The 27,239-nt window shown below is 37.1% G+C and overlaps 1 protein-coding gene across 1 annotated transcript in view; it reads right to left on the reverse strand.

The window, feature by feature from the left end:
• Positions 1-3,616: 3,616 nt before the first annotated feature.
• Positions 3,617-27,239, reverse strand: part of ARHGEF16 (Rho guanine nucleotide exchange factor 16) — a 206,553-nt gene continuing 182,930 nt past the window's right edge. The window contains exons 11-15 of the mRNA XM_053690341.1: positions 27,209-27,239; positions 21,361-21,567; positions 20,021-20,100; positions 8,550-8,651; positions 3,617-3,769 (exon numbers count right to left, since the gene is read on the reverse strand). The exon at positions 27,209-27,239 is cut by the window's right edge and continues 121 nt beyond it. Coding sequence (XP_053546316.1) covers positions 3,630-3,769; positions 8,550-8,651; positions 20,021-20,100; positions 21,361-21,567; positions 27,209-27,239 — 560 coding nt within the window. The 3' untranslated portion in view covers positions 3,617-3,629. The remainder of the gene's footprint in view (positions 3,770-8,549; positions 8,652-20,020; positions 20,101-21,360; positions 21,568-27,208) is intronic.

Raw genomic sequence — 27,239 nt, forward strand, 5'->3', positions numbered from 1 at the left:
AAAGCTGAATAGTTTTGGAAGTAGTTTTTAGTTTGTTTTTAGTTATAGCTATTTTAGGGGGATATCTGTGTGTGCAGGTGACTATTACTGTGCATAATTATTAGGCATCTTAACAAAAAACAAATATATACCCATTTCAATTATTTATTTTTACCAGTGAAACCAATATAACATCTCAACATTCACAAATATACATTTCTGACATTCAAAAACAAAACAAAAACAAATCAGTGACCAATATAGCCACCTTTCTTTGCAAGGACACTCAAAAGCCTGCCATCCATGGATTCTGTCAGTGTTTTGATCTGTTCACCATCAACATTGTGTGCAGCAGCAACCACAGCCTCCCAGACACTGTTCAGAGAGGTGTACTGTTTTCCCTCCTTGTAAATCTCACATTTGATGATGGACCACAGGTTCTCAATGGGGTTCAGATCAGGTGAACAAGGAGGCCATGTCATTAGATTTTCTTCTTTTATACCCTTTCTTGCCAGCCACGCTGTGGAGTACTTGGACGCGTGTGATGGAGCATTGTCCTGCATGAAAATCATGTTTTTCTTGAAGGATGCAGACTTCTTCCTGTACCACTGCTTGAAGAAGGTGTCTTCCAGAAACTGGCAGTAGGACTGGGATTTGAGCTTGACTCCATCCTCAACCCGAAAAGGCCCCACAAGCTCATCTTTCATGATACCAGCCCAAACCAGTACTCCACCTTCACCTTGCTGGCGTCTGAGTCGGACTGGAGCTCTCTGCCCTTTACCAATCCAGCCACGGGCCCATCCATCTTGCCCATCAAGACTCACTCTCATTTCATCAGTCCATAAAACCTTAGAAAAATCAGTCTTGAGATATTTCTTGGCCCAGTCTTGACGTTTCAGCTTGTGTGTCTTGTTCAGTGGTGGTCGTCTTTCAGCCTTTCTTACCTTGGCCATGTCTCTGAGTATTGCACACCTTGTGCTTTTGGGCACTCCAGTGATGTTGCAGCTCTGAAATATGGCCAAACTGGTGGCAAGTGGCATCTTGGCAGCTGCACGCTTGACTTTTCTCAGTTCATGGGCAGTTATTTTGCGCCTTGGTTTTTCCACACGTTTCTCTGTTGACTATTTTGAATGAACGCTTGATTGTTCGATGATCACGCTTCAGAAGCTTTGCAATTTTAAGAGTGCTGCATCCCTCTGCAAGATATCTCACTATTTTTGACTTTTCTGAGCCTGTCAAGTCCTTCTTTTGACCCATTTTGCCAAAGGAAAGGAAGTTGCCTAATAATTATGCACACCTGATATAGGGTGTTGATGTCATTAGACCACACCCCTTCTCATTACAGAGATGCACATCACCTAATATGCTTAATTGGTAGTAGTACGTTCGAGCCTATACAGCTTGGAGTAAGACAACATGCATAAAGAGGATGATGTGGTCAAAATACTAATTTGCCTAATAATTCTGCACTCCCTGTAAAGGAATTCCAAAATGTTGGGACATGCATAAGGCTGTCCCAAGAAAAAGGTAATATGTAATATGGGTAGACTTGATGGGCCTTTTGGTTATTTTATACAGTCAAATTTTATTTTTCTACGTTTTAATTAGAGAATCACTTCACTTTTTAATCCTACTGTTTAGTATACCGCAAATAATATACTCCAATGCTATTTTATTTTGGGGGGGGGGGGGGAGAAACATTCCTTACATGGGGAGGCTGAAATAAATTGTCCATTAAGTGTTGTGTGCAATCTGTAATACCTCTTTATCCTTTAACAGTTTTGAAAACCAGGTAAAAGGGACATAAAACAAGTTGGGATAGAGACAAAATATAATAATATGTACTTTAATAACTTTACCTACAAATTTATACTGCAGTGCCTCGCCATTAACCCTTTCTTTTAAGTTTCTGAATTGTACAGCTCTAACTCCCCCCACACATTTCCTTCTATGGCTATATCTATTGTTATTTTGGTAGAATGCAAAAGTGAATAGGGATTATCTACTGGAGCATGCCTAGAAGCTGTGAACTCAGTTAAAATACAATGCCTGTGTCTAAACACTTATAAGAGGGGTGGAGTTGGCTGCTCCAGGCAGCTTAGCTATGTAATTAATTTTTCTTATTTTTTTAAAATGATTTTAAAATACGTGCCAGCAATTTTTAAACAATTGTTTGATGCAAACTATTTTGAATTAGTTAGCCCTTTTAGGATATGCACAGATCTCAACTTGTTTTATGTCCCTTTAAATGTTATCACTTGCTATTCTGCTTTTAAAAAGATGTCAGGTCTATAGCAAAAACTCCACTACTTGAGCAGAATATAGTTCTTTATTGGCTTTGCGTTCAAGAGTTATCCATCGTGAATTTTAGCGCAGGCCCTAACAGAAAACTACCATCTGAGGTAAATTACGCACCTGCACTATCTGACATACAGTGAATAGTTCAGCATGCACTATACTACAGAACGCACATTAAATATTAAACAAGGGCTTGTAAAACAGAGCACAAATGCAAGTCATGTAAATTACGCTCCAGCAATGTTTACACTCATTCTGCTTTGCATTTTGTGTAATCTGGTCCATAGTTAATAAAAGGCTATAAATTCATTAAACAACCATTTTGTTTTGTTAAAAAAAAAACTAAATTTATTACATTATCTTACTAAAAGGAAAAGAATTGCAGTTAATTACAAATAAGTCACTCCTGCACCATTACAGTAAAAACATTTTCTACACAAAGTCAGTTTTAAATGAACATAAGAAAAAAAATGCATAAAATAATCCTGCACTTTTTTTGCAAATGAAAAACATAAAAATGTTGTGTGTGATTTTCAGTGTAACCAGGGCCGGACTGGGAATAAAAAGCAGCCCTAGAAAAATATGAAGACCAGCCCTATTTTCAATTGAGTCGGTAGAATACACATGCCCCATTTTTCTCAAAGGGGATTGTTGGGACACTACTTCCCCAATATTTTTTTCAAAATTAAATTATATTACTTTGTATTAAAATACAGATGTCAGATTGATGTTATATAGCACCCCTACAACCAAATTGAATCCATTAATAACCTTTTTAAATTGTAGCTTTCCAGCCCCAGCTGCTGCAGCCTACCGGGAAATCTCCTGGTGTCCTGGTAGGCCAATCCGGCCCCGAGTGTAACACACACACACGCACATATATATATATATATTTATTTATTTTTAATTTATTTAACCTATACCCAAAAGACTAAGAAAATAACATTTAATAAAAAGTCCAAGAATAAATCTTCTAACACGTATAATGTTTATCAGTCCTCATTATTACTGCTTAAAAAAAATAAAAAAAAATTCAAATAATTGAATGTACGTACATTTTTATCAGCTACATAAAAAAATATAATTATAGAACTTTAACAAATATTTATATCAGAATAAAAAGGATGAAGCAATTTAGACCGTCCAACTGAAAATTCTGCAATGTTTTAGAAATGTGTTGGGAAACTGAAAACTATATACAGCAAAAATGGATTAAAAATCACTAGGAGTGTTTAAAGAATGTTCCCAGAAATGTAATCAACAAATAAGTCAATTGTTCATTTGAACAGGTTTTTTATGGGTTGAACCAAAGTGTCCACATGATTTCATATGATTTCTATCGAATGTTTTGTTTACACATCTGTTTCAATTCTCAGCCTTTCCATTCGTTGAACATTACAAGCAACAGTTGCTTGGTTAGTGATTTCCCGTGCGCAGGACTGCGGAAACCAACCTCTTTCGCCATCTCGTAACCGCTCACCTCGATACCATCCTAAAAATGAAAAGAAAACTATTATACCTATATAATAATCATAAAGCTTTAATTAAAAAAACAGCCACAGACAAACAAATCTACTGAAAATAGTAAAAGGAAATCGTTATCAATATTTATAATTAATAACAATGCTTCTTGCATTTTTTATTTTTTTAAACGAGATCAACAACAGTACTCATGATATTAAAATGCAGAGCTATCATTCCACGACTTAAAAGGACAGTCAACAACAAAATTGTTATTGTTGAAAAAGATAGATAATGCCTTTATTACCCATTCCCCAGATTTGCACAACCAACATTGTTATAATATTAATATACTTTATAACATTTAAACCTATAAATTTCTGCCTGTTTCTAAACCACTACAAACAGCCTCTTATCACATGCTTTTTTATTTGCTTTTCACAACAGGAGACTGCTAGTTCATGTGGGCGATATAAATAAGATTGTGCTCACACCCGTGAAGTTGTGCACAACACAGCTAAAATGCAAGTCAATAGATAATAAATAATAAGCCATGTGATAAGGGGGCTGTCAGAAGAGGCTTAGATACAAGGTAATCACAGAGGTAAAAAGTATATTATTAGAACAGTGTTGGTTATGCGAAACTTGGCAATGGATAATAAAGGGATTATCTATCATTTTAAACGACAATAATTTTGGAGTTGACTGTCCCTTTAACCAGGCATATAGTCCTAGATGTATGAGATTGTCAGCACTCACTATATACACACAACAAGTCACCTCGTATGTTTGTCTGATTGATTAGTGGGGACAGCCAGCAGGGGACATGGGACAGAAATTTGAATTTTTAGAAAAACAAAAGCAAACAGATGATAGTATACAGTGACATCTTTTATTACACTCTTATATTATTCATAAGAGAAGTAAAAAAATTAAAATACGAGTATTTTATATGCATATGTTCTGAGGCATCAGCTACTACTGAGCATGTGCAAGATTTCACAGTGTATATGTATTTGAGTCTGTGATTGGCTGATAGCTGTCACATGATACTGGGAGCCAGCAAATGGATGACATATCAAATTTATCAGTAATGCTCATTTGAAATTTAAAGGGCCACTAAACCCCAAATTTTTCTTTCATGATTCATAGAGAATACAATTTTAAACAACATCCCTATTCACTTCCATTATCTCATTTGCTGCAATCCTTAGATATCCTTTGTTAAAGAAATAGTAAAGCACATTGGTGAGCCAATCACATGAGGCATCTAAGTGCAGACACCAATCAGAAGCTACTGAGCCTATCTAGATATGCTTTTTACGAAAGAATATCAAGAGAATGAAGCAAATTAGATAATAGAAGTAAATTAGAAAGTTGTTTAAAATGGTATTCTCTATCTGAATCATGAAAGAAAAAAATTGAGTTTAATGTCCCTTTAAAGTAAGTGCTATTATATGTTACTATGTATTTATGGATTAAGCAATTTACTGTATTTAACAAACCTTTACTTTTTGTGAGTTTTACTTATAAAAAAATGCACACAGCACAATGGGACAGACTTTAGTTTTATTTCTATTATAATGACCGTTCATTGGGACCATAGGTCTTATTTATAACTGAGTCAAGAGGAATATCCTGTCATATAATTTTAAATATAAACTGCTAAACTATCAGCAATGTTAAATGAATCACACTCAATGTGATCACTTCAGAATTCCAAATATTCCACTTTATTTTTATCTTTAAAAATACCTCATTTAATGAGCTCTTAGATAATCTAAAATACATAAACCTCAGCTGGCATTTAAAACACGTAGCACATAGAAACAGGAGACTACTGCTCACTTATGCCGTCTATACCATTTGTCCTACACCGACGACTCTGCAGGCTAGTAATACCCAGCATGCAAAGTGGTTTAATATCTAAATATCTGTTCTCAACCTTCTTCTCAATTGTAAATGAACAAAAAAACAGTTACACTACATACAATTAGACTTTTTCTCTTATATTAACATTTTAGCCATTTGTCATGTTAAAAGACATCAAAAGTAAGATTCTTATAAAGGGACATGAAAGTCAAGCGTTTTATTCATTCAGATAGTGTAATTTAAAGATACTTTTCCATTTTTCTTATATTATTAAATTTAGTTTGTTCTCAGTATCTTTTGTTGAAAAAAATATTTAGGTAGGCGCAGCAGCTGCTGATTGGTTGCCAAATCCCAGTAGTGCATTGCTGCTCTGGAGCAACATTTTCTCTTTCAGATAGAAAATACACCGCCATACATTATAGTCCTATAGATACCAACCATTGAAAGCCAAGATATATAAATATTTATTTACTAAAAAAAAAAAAAACTAGCATACTGACAAACCTTAAACATTAAACACTTTGAGATGGTAATTTAAAATGATAAATTGTATATATAAAAACAACTCTGCAATATACTTTCTTTTTTTTGTCCCCTTTTCATGTAATTCCATTCTGAAATTGTGAGCTTTTTAATTTCTTGTTAGAAATGGAAGTGCAGAACACTGTTATATTCCACACAGCCATTGGCTGCACACTCTAGTGACCTATTTATCATGATCTCTAATTGGCCACAGCAGAGAAGCTAACCTAAGTTACAACATGGCAGCTCCCATTGTTTTATAGACACTAAAACTATAAATAATGACAAAATAAGTGTAAGCAGCTAATGAAAGTTTAAAAAATACATCTACAGGTTATTCTCAGACTAATCTGTTCTGTGAATGCATCATTCTAGCTAGCATTTATTTTGTATTTAATGTTCCTTTAAAAAGTAGAAGGGGGCAAAAATAAAAAAGTCTCATCACACACACAAGCTTCATGATGGGACTGCTCACTTGATCAAGAGTGAATTTTATATTTTTCATTAAAGAGTCTCATTGAGTGCTTCTATAGTATCCTTTCTGTTCAATGTATTATATTGAATATTAGTTAATTGAAGCTTTTGATACTCAGCACCTACACCACAAATTATAAGCTTTACTTAGAGGCTAATTTGACCTTACTTTGTATGGTAAAGAGACTCTTATTATTTATACCAAGTGGTGCCATCATACAACTTTTCTCTTTATGAATTTTAAAATACTCAAAAATATCCATGATGTTCCTGTATTGAATAAACCACCTTTTTTTGTTTTCATTCTTGTGGATGTTTGACTTTGACAACTTATACAAATGTGGGAGCTGTTCTTCAGAGCCAGTGAGCATGCATACAGCAGTATCAATTTGTAGCTTCAGTTTAATTTTTAAAAGGCATTTTAAAGTCTACTACAGTTAACAAACAAAAAAAGTTAGCATCAAATTAAATTTAAATGACTTTGACAAACATTTTTTCCTCATACAAAAAAACATTTTTAAAATATTCCTGTTTTTAACATTGAGTGGATTAGGAACTTTCCCCCCTCTGGACTTGTAACTTTTTATATAGACACCAATTAAAGGAAAAAGGCAGATATCATCTTGGTTCAAACAAAAAGTCTATTATTTATTGTAATTAAAGTATATACATCATGTTCAATTCCATGTCGTACCAACAAGAATGAACTGACGCGTTTCCACCAGACACACTTCCTCAGAGATGTAACTTTTTACCCCTGACTAGTAAACTGTATTTTTTTAATGTACATTATTTTGTTATTTTAATACAGTCCCTATTTGAGAGGGACAGTCCCTAATTCTGTAGACTGCCATTAGGGATGGGTGAATGTGTCAAAAAAATACAATTTGTTTGGTCGAATGAATAGTCCTGTGGACATTCAATTTGGACAAGCGAATAGGACGATAACCCCTAAAAAGCCATTAATCAAAATGTTATTTCCAATTCCAAATTTTCATAATTAGATCGAGTATCCAATTTTGAAATTTCAATGTGACATTCAATTAACAAATACTATTGATAAGTTCATTACTTCATGTAGTAGAGAATTTAGTAAACTGATACATAATAAATACAATTATATTAATTCACATTTTTCTAATTTAGATGTTGCATAATTCAAATACTACATTTAAACATCATTAGAAAAACTATTATGTTAAACAAATGTTTGATTTTTAGAATGTTGCAAAACACTCGCCGATCCTCGATCATCTGTCACGATTTCCAGAATTTCCTTTTGCTTCACTCATAAATCCCCCACACACACACACCAGACAAACCCATGACCCTGCCCACTATCCACCAATGACCCACCCCTTCCAGCAGTCCCACCCGCAAAACATTGATGGCCCCCACAACCTCCTGAGTCCCTAATACCTAGCCCCAATGTTGAGACATATGTCATGCAAATAAAAATGGTCCCTTATTAAAGAGATAGAAAGGTCAAAATTAATATGTGCATAAATGCATTTCTATTTGAAATAAAAGCATTTTTGTAATATACCTTCATTAACAAAAATGATTGTGTTTTTCTGCAATATATGCAAATATCCTGTGAGGGCCAGTGCATCAGTATTCAAGTTCATAGGGCTGGGGGTGGTGTCTATTGCTTCTGTAAAGACATCATTTGTGTCATACAAGCCACCAATTACTTTCTGAGAAAGTATAGTGTTTGAATTCTGGTGAACAGCGCTCACAGCGTATCCTGCAGCAAAACAGTAATATCTTTTACTAGAAGCATTTTTGCTAATGAAAGTATATTGCAAAATTGCTTCTATTTCACATTGAACTATGTACATTTCAGGTTTGTCCTTTCTATCCCTTCAAAGGCAAAATACTCTGGCCAAAAATGTGCAATAAATATGAAACTCCAAGATGCGCAAGTTATACAAATCTATTACCATCTTCCGCTTGTAGGACCAGAACCACATCAGCTTGCTGGAGAGAAACTTCATCGGCCTGCTTAGCCAAATAGGCTTTAATTATTTCAACCTGCTGCAACCCTGCAAAATAGAAAGGATTAATAAGGAGAGGGTTTGTCAAATACAACCCTAAGGATAAAACGTTTTCTTGATATGTGCTTGTTTTATAATGTGCTTCTTACAAAAAGTCAATGGAGTATATTCATGGATAAGATAACGTTCATCTTAAAGTGAATGTAAAGTTGAATGAATGAGTGCCCGGTTTTTAAAAATACTATTAAAAACATGGGCACTTTCATTCATTAAACTTTACATTGTAGCTTTTTTTATATACTTACCTTTTTCTTTAGGAAACCCAGACCGGTGATCTTCCCCCCGTAGCTCCTGCTGTATTTAGTACCATATTGATGAAGCGGGCTTCCTCCAAGGCGTCTAGCTCATGAGGCCACAAAACGATTGGAGGAAGCCGGATTCGTCATCAATTTGCCAACTACAGCATGAGAAGTGGGCAGTGGATCGCCGGTCTGGATTTCCTAAAGAAAAAGGTAAGTATTTAAAAAAAGCTTCAATGTAAAGTTTAATGAATGAAGGTGCCCCTGTTTTAATAGTATTTTCAAAAAAACGGCACTTATTTATTAAAATGGACATTCACTTTAATTGCAATACAAATAGAAACAATAGAATATATAAAGGTAGAAATCTAAATAAATATGATTACCAAACATAGAAGCATAATGGTAGATACAATGTTGCAATTTCCAAAGAAAAAATGGCAAGGAAAGATTATTTAGAGGAATATCTTAAAGGGACACTGAACCCAATTTTTTTCTTTTGTGATTCAGATAGAGCATGCAATTTTAAGCAACTTTCTAATTTACTCCTATTATCAAATTTTCTTCATTCTCTTGGTATGTTTATTTGAAAAGCAAGAATGTGAGTTTAGATGCCGGCCCATTTTTGGTGAACAAACTGGGTTGTCCTTGCTGATTGGTCAGCACCAATAAACAAGTGCTGTCCATGGTACTGAAGCAAACATTTGCTGGCTCCTTAGCTGAGATGCCTTCTTTTTTAAATAAAGATAGCAAGAGAACGAATTAAAATGATAATAGAAGTAAATTAGAAAGTTGCTTAAAACTGCATGCTCTATCTGAATCATGAAAAAAAAAAATTGGGTTCAGTGTCCCTTTAATCCCCTGCAACTTGGTTAAACACATAAAGTGATATGAAACCCAATTTCTTTCTTTCATGGTTTAGATAGAGCATGCAATTTGAAGCAACTTTCTAATTTACTCCCATTATTAATTTTTCTTTGTTCTCTTGGTATCTTTATTTGAAAAGCAGGAATGTAAGTTTAGGAGCTGGCCCATTTTTGGTTCAGCATCTGGGTAGCGCTTGCTGATTGGTGGCTAAATGTAGCCATTAAATGTAGCCACCAATCAGCAAGTGCTACCCAGGGTTCTGAACCAAAAAAGGACTGGGTCCTAAGCTTACATTCCTGCTTTTCACATAAAGATATAAAGAGTACAAATAAAAAATGATAATAGGAGTAAATTAGAAAGTTGCTTAAAATTGCTGCTCTGTCTAAATCATGAAAGAAAAAAAAAATTGGGTTTCAAATCCCTTTAAGAGCTAGCTACCAATCAAGAATGGCTGTTAATTGACCTCACCAAACATGAACAATGTGCTGCCAGTGGGGCTTAAATTATGTGTTTATCCTCTTTATGGGGATTAAATGCACAGCAAACTCGAGTCTCTAATGCAAAAAATAACATTAAGAGGATAGTCAAGTCCAAAGAAAACTTTCATGTTTCAAATAGGGCATGTACTTTTATTTTTTTTTTTATTTTTTTTAACATAATTTTTATTGATTTTTACAATTTATACAGCGGATGTGCAAGAGAAATCTCAAACACGTAGATCATTATACATTATACAGTGTACATTGTTTTTCTATTCCGTCTTCCCCATCCATTATATTATTACAATAGTTACACAGTTAGCATTGAACGCATGTCATTGCGTTGATGGAGAGGGAAAAAAAGAAGAGAAAAGGAGAAAGACAAGAGAGAGAAAGAAAAAAAAAAAAAAAAAAAAAAAAAAAAGGAAGAAGGATAAAATACATAATGAAAATGCTTTCCTGTCTTTGGGAAAAAAACAGGGAAAAAGCGGGCGGGGAAAAAAAAAAAAAAAAAAAAAAAAAAGGGGGAGGAAGGGGACACCTAAATGATTGATTCCTCTCTCTACCCTCCTCACCAGCTGCCCATCATCACTAAATCGGTATTCCTAAAGGGGAATATTAAATGCTCCACTTCAGGGGGTGAAAAAATCTTAATGAACTTTGCCCATTTGTCAAAAAGACTTCTTATTTCCTTTTCTGGATGAAGTGCTGTGGTTTTCTGTTCAATTAAATATTGCTTCCTAAGATAATTTTTAACTTCGGAAATTGAGGGTATTATCGTTTTTTTCCAGTTTTTAAATAATAGATTTCTGGCCGCAAGAATGGTTGCGTTCACTAATTTGAAGTCTAAGCGGTAATTTGTCTTGTCGACCAGAAAGATGATATGGAGCATTGTTATTTTACAGGGGGTAACTTTCACTGTTTTATTTAACCAATATTCTATTTTGTGCCAAAATTGTGAGATTCTAGGGCAGTCCCATACCATGTGACCCAAATCCGCAGCTTGGAGACTGCACTTAGGGCATTTATTAAAGTTCAAATTATACCATCTGTAACCTCTTTCTGGGGTATAATATATTTGATAGATAAGTTTTAAGTGTGATTCTCTCCAGGTCTCAGCGAGGGTTGTTTCGATTGCTATTTGAATTGACCTAGCTATTTGTGAGCCACTAATTATATTAACCTGATTTCCCCATTTCTGCGCTAATCTCGTTAAGTTTTCATCTCCTTTGTGAGAAACAAGAAGATTATACCATGGAGTTATTGAGAACAATCCAGCCTTATTTAAAGATACCCAGTTGTCCAACATGTCCCACATCCATTTCCATCTATGTTTATTAATTAGTTGCCAGACATAATGCCTGGTTTGTAGGTACATAAAGAATTCCTGATTCTTAAAGTCAAATTCTGATTTTAGTTCTTCAAAGGATTTAATGTTTCCTGAGTCATGTTTAAGAAACTGCGAGATTTTTATAAGTCCTTGATTATGCCATCGTTGCAGTATCTGGTCTTGTGTTCCCTCCTGGAATTCTGGGTTACCTAGGAAGGTTTGGTATGTTGGTGTTTGAGTATTTACCTGAATATGAGCACCAATTTTTCCCCAGGCTACTAAGATCGTGTATATGGTCTTTAAACCTTTTATCCGCTTGGGAATTTGATGAAGAGGAATATGTAAAAGTGAGACTGGTGATAGCGGGTTAATCAGGCTCTGCTCTAATTCAATGTCAGAAAAATGATTTGATCCAGCTATCCAGTCTGTCGCTATTCGACCCAGAAAAGCTAAATTGTATAAATAGAGATCAGGCAGGGCCATTCCACCTTTTGATTTCGGAAACGATAGTCTCTTCAGGGAAATTCTAGGTTTCTTAGCTTGCCATAAGAAGTGGCGAAGGGCTGTATTCAGCCTTTTGACATCATATATTTTTAAGATAAAGGGTAGATTTTGAAAAAGATATCCTATTTTGGGCAGTAAAATCATGTTGAACAGGGCTATTCGACCTGCAATTGAGAGAGGGAGATTTCGCCAACTCCTCATTTGTTGTATAATTTGCTGTATGATGGGAGTAAAGTTTAGTGTATACCAATCCAAAGGATCTGCTGAAATGTGAACTCCAAGGTATCTGAATGATTTAGTAACTATTTTAAATGGGTTATCAGTGAGAGAGTTATTTTTTATCCTTAGCCACAGCATTTCTGATTTGGTTCTATTCATTTTATAACCAGAGAATAAGCCAAAGGTCTCAATTATATTTACCAGCTTGGGAATATTTTGAGTGGTGTTCGCTAAATACACCAGCAGATCATCCGCGTATAAAGCTACTAAAGCCTTTTTCTTGCCAATTAAAATCCCCTCAATGTTTTGCCTTATTTTTGTAGCAAGAGGCTCTATTGCTAAGTCAAACAATAGGGGGGATAGGGGGCAACCTTGTCTTGTACCTTTTCCTAGTTTAATCTTACCCGATACTTGGCCTTGTATGATCAGATTCGTAGATGCTTGTGTGCAGATATTTTTGACTACGTTGAGAAAGTTATTTGACAAGCCAAATTTAGTTAATGTATCGAATAAATGAAGATGATCAACACTATCGAAGGCTTTTTCAGCATCTATTGCGATTACTGCTGCATCAGGATATGTGGTATGAAAATTATCCTCGGAGGATTTAAAATGCTCGATAATCGTGAGGAGTTGTCTAATCTTAGCTACTGAACTGCGATTGTTCAAGAACCCGGCTTGGTCTTTATGAATGATCTTGGGTAGACCTTTTTGCAACCTCCTGGCTACAATGGATGTAAATATTTTGTAATCGGAATTAAGTAACGCAATTGGTCTGTAGGATTCTCTTTTTTGTGAATTCTTCCCAGGTTTTAATATGAAGATAGTATGTGATTCTAGAAAGTTAGGTGGAATTTGGGCATTCTCTTGAAAGAAGAAATTAAACAGGGTTGTAAGATGAGGTGCTATCTCCTCGCTTAGGCTTTTGTAGAACTCGTTAGGAATTGCATCTGGTCCTGGTGATTTTTCCAGTTTTAACTCAGATATTGACTGCAATACTTCTGCTTCAGCGATTGGTGCATTTAAACTACTTATAAAGTCCGCCTTGGCTTTTTTGATGGGTAGATCAACCCAAAAGCCTTCTTGCGCAGCTTTGTCCGGTACCGATGGGGCATTTATATCTTTGTAATATTGAAAAAATGAATCTAAGATTTCCTCTGTTGAGGTTATCAGATTATTTCCGACCTGTAGACTTTCAATCAAGTTTGATTGTCTGGAATTTTTTACTAGACTTGAGAGCATTTTACCAGCTTTATTCCCGTATTTATACAGCTTAGATTGATATTTTAATTCAGATTGTACTGTTTGCGTAGTGAGATAGGTGTCGCGTTCCTTTTTTACTCTGATATATTTGTTCCAGTTACCTTTGCTGGAGATGCTCAAATAAGTATTGTATGCATTAATGACTGAAGCTAAAAGTTGACTTTCTTTTTGTTTAGATTCTCGAATTGATTTAGCTGTGTATGCTATGATTTCTCCCCTTAAGACCGCTTTCGCTGTCTCCCATAGGATCGCAGGGTTAGATACTGAACCTTCGTTTAATCTGAAAAATTCCTGAAATCTAGATTTTAGCCAGTCTCTAAATTTTATATTGTTGCTCAAATATTTGGGGTAGAAAAAGCGTGAGGCTACTGAGTGTTTCCTATGGGTTGGAATATCCAACGCTATTGGAGCGTGGTCCGATATGCAAATTTCTGCAATAGTGGCTTTTGAGCCTGCTTGGACACACTGATCATTTATTAATATAAGGTCTATTCTAGAGAGGCTTTTAGTGGCCCTTGAGTGGCAGGTAAATGCCTTAGTGTAAGGATTCTGTGTCCTCCAGATATCTCTTACTGCTAGCGTGAGATATAAATTTTTAAATAATTTCATTTCAAGATTGTCTTTTTTTGTTTTTCTAAGTTTTCCTTTATATCTGTATCTATCCGAAGAGAAACATGGGGCCATATTGAAGTCCCCTGCTAAAATTAATTGACCCTCGCTGACCTGGAGAAGTTGAGCTTGGAGCGTGTCCCAGAAGTGATAATCAATAATGTTCGGAGCATAGAGATTACAGATGGTATATATCGAGCCCTGGGATTTTATTTTTATGATCACATATCTACTATGCGGGTCGATTATAGTAAGCAATTTTTCATATATTAACCTCTTCCCCAGAAGAATCGCAACTCCTTTTTTTCTATCAGGTGATGGCGCAGCTATTACCTCAGCGATCCAGGAGTTCTTTAATTTTGTGGATTCCTCTGTGTTTAAGTGCGTCTCCTGTAGAAGTGCTATGGTGGTATTTAATTTCTGCAAATGGGATAAAATGGTTTTTCGTTTGGTCGGGGCAGTTATGCCCCCTATATTCCATGATGTGATTCTTATCATGTACTTCCTATACTAATATGGGGAAGTAACCTTAACATTTGAGAGAGGGAGAAGTTGTTCTAGGTATAAATGAGGTTTGAGGAGGAGGGAGAGAGGGGAGAGGAAAAAAAAAAAAAAAAAAAAAGGGGGGGGGAAGGAAAGAAAGGGGAAAGACAGGAAAAAGGACTTTATTTGTAAGTCTTTATATAGGGAATAACACAACATTTTTAATTCTAGAATGAATGGATCAATCTTCCTATCACTACTGTTTAAAGCCAAAGTCTTCTAGTTTTTTTACTGCTTCCTCAACAGAGTCAAAAAATATATATGTTCATTATGAGTTAACTTAAGTCTCGCAGGATAAACAACGGTTGCTTGCCAACCTTCTTTAATAAGTTTCCCGCATAGCGGGGTAAGTTCTCTCCTCTTCCTGGAGGTCTCTATTGAGAAGTCCTGGAAGAGGAGGATCCTGTTGCCTTCATACTTAATTGGTTGGTTTTTTCGAAAGTGCTGTAAAAACATTACTTTATCTTGGAAATTTAAAAACCTTGATATAATTGGTCTAGGCCTATTTGAAATGGGTGCATTGTCTGGGGGTCTCCCGAGATGATGCACTCTCTCTATTGTGAAGGGTAATTGATTTGGGGGGATTTTTAGCAATGGAGGTAATATTTCGGTCATAAATTTCATTAGATCTTCCTGTTTACCGGGATCGGGGACTCCAATAATCCTTAGATTATTTCTCCTAGACCTATTTTCTAGGTCGTCTATTTTTGCTTGGAGTTTTTTAATCTCATCTTGGTTGTTTTCTATCAGGGGTATATAATTGCTTGTCGTGTCTTCAATATCAGAGACACGTTGCTCAACTTCCTGTAGCCTGGTGGAAAATTGTCTGATTTCTGCTGTGAGAGATGCTATGTCTTGTTTAATCTCACTCCTTAAAAACTCAAATTTTGGTGAGATAGCTTCTAGTATATTAGCTACCAGTTCTTGGTTATCTTGCGATACTGTATTTTTCTGAGTTTTTTGTGGTGTACCTTCATTGGTGTTTTCGGCCAGAGTTTCTGTTTGGTTCTTGTTTCTACGATCTCTATTCTTAGTCGTCATGCCCGGATTGTGTTTGGGGGTGACAAATTTATCCATTAAGTGAGGGAGAAAGTGAGGAGGGAAAAAAAAAAAAACAGTGTCTAGGTGCGCAAATTGTACGCCTATGGATTGGGGTGACTGGGGTGAGGGTATTGGGTGTGGAGGGGAAGTGAAGTGAGGATATTACATGCAATAAGCTCCAAGTGCTAGTGGAAGTGCTCATACAAAATAGAAAGTGAGAGAGAGAGAAAAAAAAAAGGGGGGGTGATTGATTTGGTGAAAAAGACCATGAAATGGCGATTAGAATGTGTAGTGCTGAGAACCAACGTTTAGACGATATACGCCCCTCTTGGACCTCTAAGTATCTTAGATATTTGGTAGATAGACCCAATAACTATAAATCTACCCTGTTGCCTCTATTTAAAATTGAGAAAATCCCTTAGAAAAAATTCTTTACTCACAGTTGTGGGATGAGAAGGTGGATTAATATACAAGTTACTATATATACTTATTTAAATAGACTCCCCTTTGAGAAGGCCTAAAATTTCTTAATTTCTATTAAACCAAGTTTTTGATATCCCCCCCAGCTCCCACCACAGTTTTTAAGCCATCATTCCTATTGGGTTGCCCTCTAATCTGAACACAGTGTTTGTAATGCTTAATTTAGGACCTCTGCTAGCCCTTTAAGAGATTAGCTAACTGTTCTCATAGGAGATGGATTTCACAGTAGATGAGGAAAAACAGGACAGATATATAACACTTATAAGAGAACACAAATGAGATATAAGCCCAAAATGTTTAAACAAACAAGGGGAATATGGTGTATGTCCTTGTAGATGGAGAAGGATAAGTCCCGTTTGCCTGAGGGAGTGAATCAAGTTAGGTTTTATGAGCTTGTATGTTTTATTAAACACACAGATTGTTTCAGACCAGCTGTTCACAAGACCTTTTCCTCTTAGGCTTGCCTTCCCTTCTTTCTCCTGTTCCCTCTTCCCTCTGTCTTGTCCCACTGAGGTCTTCTCTCTCTTTCCCCTTCCCTCCTCAGCTCTTTCCTTGTCACCCTGTTCTCCACGGGTTTGTTTTAGTGGCAGACCCCCTTACAGGTTGGGGGGTAGTGAGAAAATTTTGGCAAATGAGTCACAGGTAGCTTGGTCATGAGCAAAGTTTTTTATCTGACCCCAGGTTTATTAATTTCTTTAGCTGAGAATGCCTTTTGAAATTTATAATCGTCCCCCTTCAAACTGGTTAGAGCCGATGGCTCACACTCACCCCCTCGACATGCAGACTTCCAAGCTCGAATCGTTCCAGTCAGGGATCAGTGAGAAGGCCAGCGGGAAGTTTCAGAGCCGGACCTCATCCAAGGTTTCCTGCAATCTCACGCTTTGTGTTTGGAGCCTCCAATCTGTCCTCACTGCCGTAGGGAGAGAATTTCCAACTGCCCTCCTCTCCTGGCGTCACTGATCTCCACAACAGTACCTCCTCATAGCTCCGGTGGGAAAGCAAAACAATTGGAGAGGAAGGGCAGGTCAAAAGAACAAGCTCCAGCAAGAGACTGTATCAAATGATTCCCCGCTCGCAACATCGGTGGGCGGGGAGAGCAGAGACCGAGCTCCAGGAACCAGCCAGGCGAAGATTGCCAGCAGTAGTGGCAGTCCCAATTGTCCGCGGGATCTACTGCAAGCACACAAGCTCCACCTCGTAGCCACGCTGGGGAAGCAGTTCAGTTTAGCGGAAGATGTAATCCAGGTCAGTAACTCCCCGTGAGTTGTCAGAGTAGCCAGCTCCCCGCTCGCAGCACCGGTGGGCGGGGAGCACAGACCCAAGGTACGGGATGCAAGCTAACAGCGCCTGGCCAATCTGTCCGTAAGCGTGCAGCGGTGTTCAAGTCTATGTGAGAGGGGTGAGTGACACAGCTAGCAGTAGTCTATATACAGCGAGTGGAGAAAGGGTGTTTGAGGCACAAAAGTTCACAGAGTCAGGTCTAGTAGTGGATCTTTCTAAAGATTTTTCGTACCTGAAAGGGAGCCTGGGGGATCCACCTTTTGTCCCAGGCTCCGGGCACAAAGTTCTGCTTAGCGCTGTATTTATTTGCGCTATGGGAAGAGTCACCAGTTTTTAAAACGACAAGGGTGTCTGCCGCTGATTTCTCCCTACTAAGGAGTAGGGGTTCCTGGCGCGAATATCCGCCACTTAGGACAGCTGCAGGAGTGCAAAGTCTGCTGCTTGTGCACCGGCTTGTGCACAGGCTCCTCCTCTTCCTCAGAGCATCTAGAGCATCAGGGCATGTACTTTTAAACAACTTTCCAATTTACTTTATCACCAATTTTGCTTTGTTCTTTGGTATTCTTAGTTGAAAGCTAAACCTAGGAGGTTCATAGGCTAATTTCTTAGACCTTGAAGGCCGCCTCTAATCTAAATGCATTTTGATAGTTTTTCACCACTAGAGGGCATTAGTTCACGTGTTTCATATAGACAACATTGAGCTCATGCACGTGAATTTACCATGGAGACAGCTCTGATTGGCTAAAATGCAAGTCTGTTAAAAGAACTGAAATAAGGGGGCAGTCTGCTGAGGCTTAGATACAAGGTAATTACAGAGGTAAAACATGTATTATTATAACTGTGTTGGTTATGCAAAACTGGGGAATTGGTAATTAAGGGATTATCTATCGTTTAAAACAAAAATTCTGGTGTTGACTGTCTCTTAAAATCATGTAATTTTTGCATTAAAATGACCCTTTAATAGGCTGTCTGACCCTGTGGAGGTTTATATATATATATATATATATATATATATATATATATATATATATATATATATATATATATATATATATAAACCAGAAGAGCTTTGTAAAGGTGTTCTAGCCATATGATTGGCTTGCTGTTCCCCTACCTGCAGTCACATGCATCACAAACATATCAATGGTTCCATTGGTGGAATTGCTAGGAGGCCAGTGGACTGGCTGGATACTATGAATATCGATCAGGTAATGATTAACATTTACAAATGTAAGTTTAAGTCAACAATTAAGTAAGTTAAAGGGAAAGTCAAGTCCAAAAAAACCTTTCATGTTTCAAATAGGGCATGAAATTTCAAATAGGGCATTAGTTCACGTGTTTCATATAGATAACATTGAGCTCATGCACGTGAATTTACCATGGAGACAGCTCTGATTGGCTAAAATGCAAATCTGTCAAAAGAACTGAAATAAGGGGGCTGAGGCTTAGATACAAGGTAATTACAGAGGTAAAACATGTATAATTATAACTGTGTTGGATATGCAAAACTGGGGAATTGGTAATTGTCTAACTTTTAAAACAACAAAAATTCTGGTGTTGACTGTCCCTTTAAGTAATTTATTTTCCCAGGCTCAGCATGGACTAAATCATAGGAAACCAAGGGTGGGTAGAAAAAACGCTGCCTTGGTCTGAAGGATGTTTTTACCAAACAACTGCTGTTGCTGATAAAAACATATTGAACCAAAGTTTTTGTGATGAGACTGCAACCAACCAAGTGAGATGAGGCTGGAGCTTAGAAAGACAAAACGTTTTTCATAAGCCATAAGGACTGCAGTGTAAATCCAATTGGATAATTAAAGGACCATTATAGTGGAATAATTACATAATCTAGAGCAGTGGTTCTTAAAGTGGGTGATACTACCTTCTGGGGCGCGGTGGGGTTACTGAGGCAGCACTAATAGGTGAAAGGGTGGCATTGGAATTACCATAGAAGACACTAAACAATTACTAAATATGGTTCAGAAGACTCTTGAATAGTGACTCAACTATAAAAACTGGTATCAGAAGATAAAGACAATACAGTTTTAATAAAATAAAAATCTTTTAAAATGTAAATATGTTTATCCGTTACCCCTTTTGATTGCATTGTGTCATTATCTTTAGTAGGTATTGTGCACTGCTGATCTTAATGTTATTTTTATAGGTTACGTTAGGGGGCGCCACTGGTGATTTTATAGAACCAAGGGGGCAGTGACCTGAAAAAGTTTGAGAACCACTGCTTTAGAGCAAGTATTTTTAACACTAACAGCCCTAGGTTATAGGAATTAAACACATAGATAAAAGTACCCAGTGGTGGTTCTTTTTCTTTTTTTCTCCCTCTCTTTGTGTAGAAAGATACATACATAGATAGATAGATAGATAGATAGATAGATAGATAGATAGATAGATAGATAGATCGATAGATAGATAGGATGATAGATATTTTAATAATAGGAAAAAAAAACGCAAGAGATTACTATAAAAACACTACTTTTTATTTACCTTCCCTCTTTCTTTTATTATTATCATCTTTTGTTTCTTCTTTACTCTCAAGTGCGGTGATCCACCTCGCTCGATCACTCCTGCGAAAAAGTTCAACAAAGAAGTGTTGTCTATAACTAAGGTTCTTCTACGCACAGTTAACCCAATCACGCATGTGCTTATAAAACTAATCACATTTATTATTAGTACTATATTTAGAAAGCTTGATCAAAACTATGCAACTATATAAATGTGAGTGCTGCCATTTTGGATCTGTATCTTGACATTCTACTGCTAGAATAAATGTTTCCCTTGACATTCCTTCTGCAGATATTTCTAAAAAAAATGAAAGTTAACATTAAAATATTAACAATATATGAATATCAAATTTAAAGGGACATGAAACCCAAATTTTTTCTTTCGTGATTCAGATTAAAGGGACACTGAACGCAAATTCTTTCTTTCATGATTCAGATTAAAGGGACACTGAACGCAAATTTTTTCTTTCGTGATTCAGATAGAATATGAAATTTTAAGCAACTTTCTAATTTACTCCTATTATAAAATGTTCTTCATTCTATTGGTGTTTTTATTTGAAATGCAAGAATGTAAGTTTAAATGCCGGCCCATTTTTGGTGAACAACCTGGGTGGTTCTTGCTGATTGGTGAATAAATTCATCCACCAATAAAAAAAGTGCTGTCCGGAGTTCTGAATAAAAAAAAAGCTTAGATGCCTTCTTTTTCAAATAAAGATAGAAATAGAACAAAGAAAAATTGATAATAGGAGCAAATTAGAAAATTTATTAAAATTGCATGCTCTATCTGAATCATGAAAGAAGAAAAAAATGGTTTCAGTGTCCCCTTAAGCATGTAATTTTAAATGACTTTCCAATTTACTTCTATTAGCTAATTTGTTTCAATGTCTTTGTATCCTTTGTTGAAAAGTATACCTAGGTAGGCACAGAAGCTGCTGATTGGTGGCTGAGCATATATGCCTCTTATCATTGGATTTCAACTATCTCCCACTAGTGCATTACTGCTCTTTCAACAAAAGGATACCAAGGGAATGAAGCAAAATAGATAATAGAAGTAAATTGCAACGTTGTTTTATATTGTATGCTCTGTCTGTATAATAATTATTTTTTTATGTCCCTTTAACTTTTCAATACCAAATGTAATATTCAAATTTTTATTTTCACATATTAATTCAAATGTACATAAATTGAGAATCTACGAGAATCAGCATTTGAAAGGCAATATTTTAATATTACTGTTAACAAAAATAGTTAAATGTTCAACATAAAATGTATATACATATATATCGTATATATAAACTGTATCAGATACAAAAAACTACTTACAAAGTGTCAGCTGCCACCAATAGCTGCTCCCGTTTTCCTTCGCTGTTCTTTTTCATAGTTATATAAAACATGTAAGGGGCAGTCGGACTTCGGTTGCCAACTGTCGCTGTCTTTGTGGTGGGGGAAGTTTGGGGTTCTTCATTGTCCATTTTATCAACAGCCAAATGATCCTTCTTGACATAATCTGTTACCAAATAGCTTTCATCACTGAGAAAAAGAAGGTGATTAATTAAAGGGACAATCTATACACACACACATACACAAATCCACAAAGTTTGGTTTACCACACCTTACAAAAAGTTTAAATACATCTTTAGGACTGCTGCCAATGAGACTAAATAATTACACAAAACTGAGGGTTTTGGAGCCCATCCACTTGCAAATAAACACAATTTTAAATGCTGCAAAAAACACCTTATGTTTTTATATTAAAATTGGGATCTTAGTCCCACAATACAGTATGACCATATACTGCTTAGCCAGTCATCAACTTACAAGGTGTCCCAACGTTGACTGGCCCTAACAGTACAGTACTTTATCTTGATGGGCTGAATCATTTCTGCTTTTTCTTTTATAATTTTATAATAGAATGAGATATCTGACTTTATATATACAATTCCATTACACTTTATGAGTACACCTAAGCTTGGGTGGGGTACTTTAACCAATGGAAGATGGTTAGTTTCTCTCTTTTTTTTTTTTTTTTATACAAATCTATAAAGTATGGTTAAGCACACCTTACAAAAAGTTTAAATACATCTTTGGGATTGCTGCCAATGCGACCGAATAGTTACTCAAAACAGGGGGTATTGGCACACATCCACTTGCAAATAAAATAAATCTCTTTCCATTCAAACACCTTGTCATATAACATATACCTTTTCACCCTTATAAAAAATGTTTTGATAATATTTATATGAATATTTTTTATCAGGTGGGGTATATATAAGTGTAACAGTTTATTTTTATTTATGTATTTATGTTGTGTTTAGTGAAAATGTATTTTTAAATCTAACCCTTTCAGGTTTTCAGTTGGGGAAACCCGACAAGTGCAAATATAGCTTGCACCCAACAATACGTGTTTACTTTAATCTTATCCGTGCAAGTTATCGCGGTCGTGATATTGCGATTTTGCACCGACAGCAATGTTAGCGCGGCATTTGTAATTTAGCCCTAAATGTTTAATTATGCATATTAAACACCATTTACTATTTTTCCCAGTTTTCTTGTATTTTTTCTTCTCTAGAAATTGTTGTATTTCTATTAATCTGTTACAAGTGCACACAAAATGTTTCTTCCGTGATTCAGATACAGTATGCGATTTTAAACTAGGTGAAAGCACTATTTCCTGCCATAGAAAAACGTGGGTACGAAGCACATTTGATAACAGAAGTAAACTGGAAACTTTTTACATTTCGCAACAACGAAGAAGACTCAAAACACACACTCTGTTTCCTTTAAGATCATCTATGTTCCCTTCGTTTTTAAACGCAATCCTCAGCTACTTTTTGACATTACAATTTAACCCCTAGATGCCAATAGGACGTTCCATGCTGTCCTAAAAGCGCTGGGCTTTAACACCTTTAGAATGGCATGAAACGTTCTATGCTTTTGTGGCGTTCTGCTCCCCTCCTTGTAAAAACAGCGCGGTGGATGCGCATGGTGGACTTTCCTAGGAATGCAGATAGTCTCCCAGGAGCCAATCAGCGCCCATTTGAGTCACTGTTCCTTTTTTTCACATTTGTTCATGATCACTAGGGCGGTTGCCTCCGGCCTGAAAGCGTTAAAGTGTAAATCACAGGTGAAAAATTAGGCAGAACGGAGGGGTATATTTTTTTATGCGTGTTCTAAGACTCAGCATTAACTTAGTGACCACTGCATCTTCAAAATTGCTCTACTAGAACACAGTATTATTGATAATTCTTCCAATACTTTCCAATATTTCTACCTTGGTAAGACTATGGTTGCTAGATGCCCAGTAATGAATTGGACAGTCCAGTATTTCATTTGGTTGCTCAGTAAAATCTCAACAAAAATTCTGAACACTTAAATGTCCAGTATTTTAGGTCAACATAGTTGTTGATATTTTGTAATAGGCTACCAATGTCTCAATCCATACGAACATAATAGGGATCAAAAAAAAGTGGCACTGCTAATGGGCAATGTCACTTTTTTGGCAGTTCCCATATATGCATATAGGTGCATAATAACTGTTCTGTGTGCGTTACTCTAAGCCAGTAGTATCAAATAACTGCTCTGTATGTTTACCAACATAGGGGGCGGGGTTAAAATATATAAATAATATATATGGCAAAGCACAGGTCTGATGTAGGGTGTAAAGTAAATTCTAAGCAGGGCCTTTTTAGTAAATGGCGAACAGGGCATCTACTGTGGGCGCCAGGGGCATATAAGAGTTGACTAATTGTTAAGTCACACAGTTTTGAGAGTTTCTCCCAGTCACCTGGTGATGTAAAAACATCACGCAGTGCAACCAGAGACCAAGAGAGCTTGTTGCACAGCGTCAATAGTATAGATGAGCGCAGAGGAACATTATAATATAAGGGAAATTGCATGCTTGCAGTGTTAGGCAGACTAGTTTTATGGCAGTTACAACTGAGGAAGTAGCTTCAGTGATATGCCCAATAAAAAAAAAGGAAAGATTTGAATTCTTGTTACTGGGGGAACATGCTCCCCATATACAGCATAAATAGACCTAAACTCCTGCATGAGTGGCTTAAAGGGACACTCAAGTCAAAATAAGCTTTTAATGATTTAGAAAGATCACATTCCCATGTTATAACTCTCAAAAAGAATCCAGAATGTCTGTGTGTGTGCGCGCATGTGAATATGGTTGTGTGTGTTTGCGTATATGTTGGGTGTTTGTAGATGACTGTGAGCATGTGACTGTCTATGGGTGTGTGTGTTTGTGTATACGCTGGGTGTCAGTAGATGACTATGTGAGCATGTGACTGTCTATGGGTGTGTGTGTTTGTGTATACGCTGGGTGTCAGTAGATGACTGTATGTGAGCATGTGACTGTCTATGGGTGTGTGTGTTTGTGTATACGCTGGGTGTCAGTAGATGTGACTGTATGTGAGCATGTGACTGTCTATGGGTGTGTGTGTGTATGTATATACTGGGTGTCTGTAGTTGACTGTGTGTGTGCGCGGATGTGACTGTCTATGGGTGTGTGTGTTTGTGTATATGTTAGATGTCTGTAGATGATTATGTGTGCATGTGACTGTCTATGGGTGTGTGTGTTTGTGTATATGTTAGATGTCTGTAGATGACTGTGTGTGCATGTGACTGTCTATGGGTGTGTGTGTTTGTGTATATGCTGGGTGTCTGTAGATCACTGTATGTGAGCATGTGACTCTCTATGGGGGTGCGCGTGTTTGTGTATATGCTGGGTGTATGTAAAAGACTATGTGAACATGTGACTCTCTATGGGTGTGTGTGTTTGTGTATATGCTGGGTGTCTGTAGATGACTGTGTGTGTGCATGTGACTCTGTGGGTGGGGTGTGTGTTTGTGTATATGCTGGGTGTCTGTAGATGACTGTGTGTGTGCATGTGACTCTGTGGGTGGGGTGTGTGTTTGTGTATATGCTGGGTGTCTGTAGATGACTGTGTGTGTGCATGTGACTCTGTGGGTGGGGTGTGTGTATGTGTATATACTGGGTGTCTGTAGATGACTATGCGAACATGATACTCTCTATTGGTGGGTGGGTGTGTATATATATATATATATATATATATATATGCTGGGTGTTCGTAGATGATTGTGTGTGTGCATGTGACTCTGTGGGTGTGTGTGTTTGTGTATATGTTGGGTATCTGCAGATGACTATGTGAGCATGTGACTGTCTATGGGTGGGTGTGTTTGTGTATATGTTGAGTGTCTGTAGATGACTATGCAAACATGATACTCTCTATAGGTGTGTGTGTGTATATATGCTGGGTGTTTGTAGATGACTGTATGTGAGCATGCAACTGTCTATGGGTGTGTGTGTATATGCTGGGTGTTTGTATATGACTGTATGTGAGCACGTGATGGTCTATGGGTGTGTGTGTTTGTGTATAGGTGTAGATGACTGTATGTGAGCATGTAACTGTATATGGGTGTGTGTGTATATGTTGGGTGTCTGTAGATGACTGTTTGTGAGCATGTGACTGTCTATGGGTGTGTTTGTAGATGACTGTATGTGAGCATGTGACTGTCTATGGGTGTGTGTGTGCGTGTGTGTGTGTATGTTGGGTGTCTGTAGATGTCTGTTTGTGAGCATGTGACTGTGTCTATGGGCGTGTGCTTTTGTGTATATGCTGGGTGTTTGTAGATGACTGTATGTGAGCACGTGACTGTCTATGGGTGTGTGTGTTTGTGTATATGTTGGCTGTCTGTAGATGACTGTGTGTGTGCATGTGACTCTGTGGGTAGGTGTGTGTGTGTATATGTTGGGTGTCGGCAGATGACTATGTGAGCATGTGACTGTCTATGGGTGTGTGTGTGTGTATATATGCTGGGTTTTTATTACATGATTGTGTGTGTGCATGTGACTTTGTGTGTGTGTGTGTTTATGCTGGGTTTTTGTAGATGACTGTGGGTGTGCATGTGACTCTGTGGGTGGGTGGGTGTGTGTATATGTTGGGTGTCTGCAGATGACTGTATGTGAGCATGTGACTGTCTATGGGTGTGTGTGTTTGTGTATATGCTGGGTTTTTGTAGATGACTGTGGGTGTGCATGTGACTCTGTGGGTGGGTGTGTTTGTGTATATGTTGGGTGTCTGCAGATGACTGTATGTGAGCATGTGACTGTCTATGGGTGTGTGTGTTTGTGTATACGTTGAGTGTCTGTAGATCACTGTGTGTGCGCGCATGTGACTGTCTATGGGTATGTGTGTTTGTGTATGTAGATGACTGTGTGTATGTGTGCATGTGACTCTGTGGGTGTGGGTGTGGGTGTGTTTGTGTATATGTTGGGTGTCTGTAGATGACTGTGTGTGCATGTGACTGTGTATGGGTATGTGTGTTTGTGTATGTAGATGACTGTGTGTATGTGTGCATGTGACTCTGTGTGTGTGTGTGTGTGTGTATATATATGTTGGGTGTCTGTAGATGACTGTATGTGAGCATGTGAATGTCTATGGGTGCTTGTGTAGATGCAGATATCTTGCCTTGTCTTTAAGCCCCTGAATGTGTGTGGGCATATGTGGCTGTTTGTAGGTGCCTGTACGTGTGTATGTTGTTCTATGGTGCCTCATTTAAAATTAAATCACAGGGAGGCATGAGAGGTCATTGAAGGGGGTGGTTGCCCTTTAGGATTTTTTTTTCATTTCTCATTGGAGGTGGGCATATTTTGAAATATTGCCATTGGGGACAGAATTTCTAGAAGCCCTAAAGCAGGGCTCAACAAATATGTTCAAAATCTACGAGCCAGAAACGTTTGGCCATCCCATTACATAAATATAGAATATTAAACACATATAAAATAACACAAACATTTGATTTGTATTTCACAGCTGCAAGGCCTAGAAAGCTGCGGCCTGTGGTGACCAGCAGGGGGGGAAGTGGGAGGCAACCATCTATGTTTTGGGGACTCTAAACAAGGATGCCAGGGCCTAATTTTAAGACCATAGTGGTTCCATGGCTCTTGGTTTGTCAAGCCCTGGTCTAAGGGAGGGACCATTTTCAGATCCCACCTACCTTCCTGTGCTAGACACCCTTCCGGTTGTTCAGTAATTTTGTGAAGAACAGCGCGCAACCCTAGTCAGGACCAATCTATCAAATACAATATTTATATTTCGGTTCCTAAAATAAATGTGTCTTTTTAACATGGTTATCACTAGTACCTTTTCTTTTTGGTTATTATAAGAACATCAT

The sequence above is a fragment of the Bombina bombina genome, chromosome 8 (assembly GCF_027579735.1).
Source record: "Bombina bombina isolate aBomBom1 chromosome 8, aBomBom1.pri, whole genome shotgun sequence".
Lineage (NCBI taxonomy): Eukaryota > Metazoa > Chordata > Amphibia > Anura > Bombinatoridae > Bombina > Bombina bombina.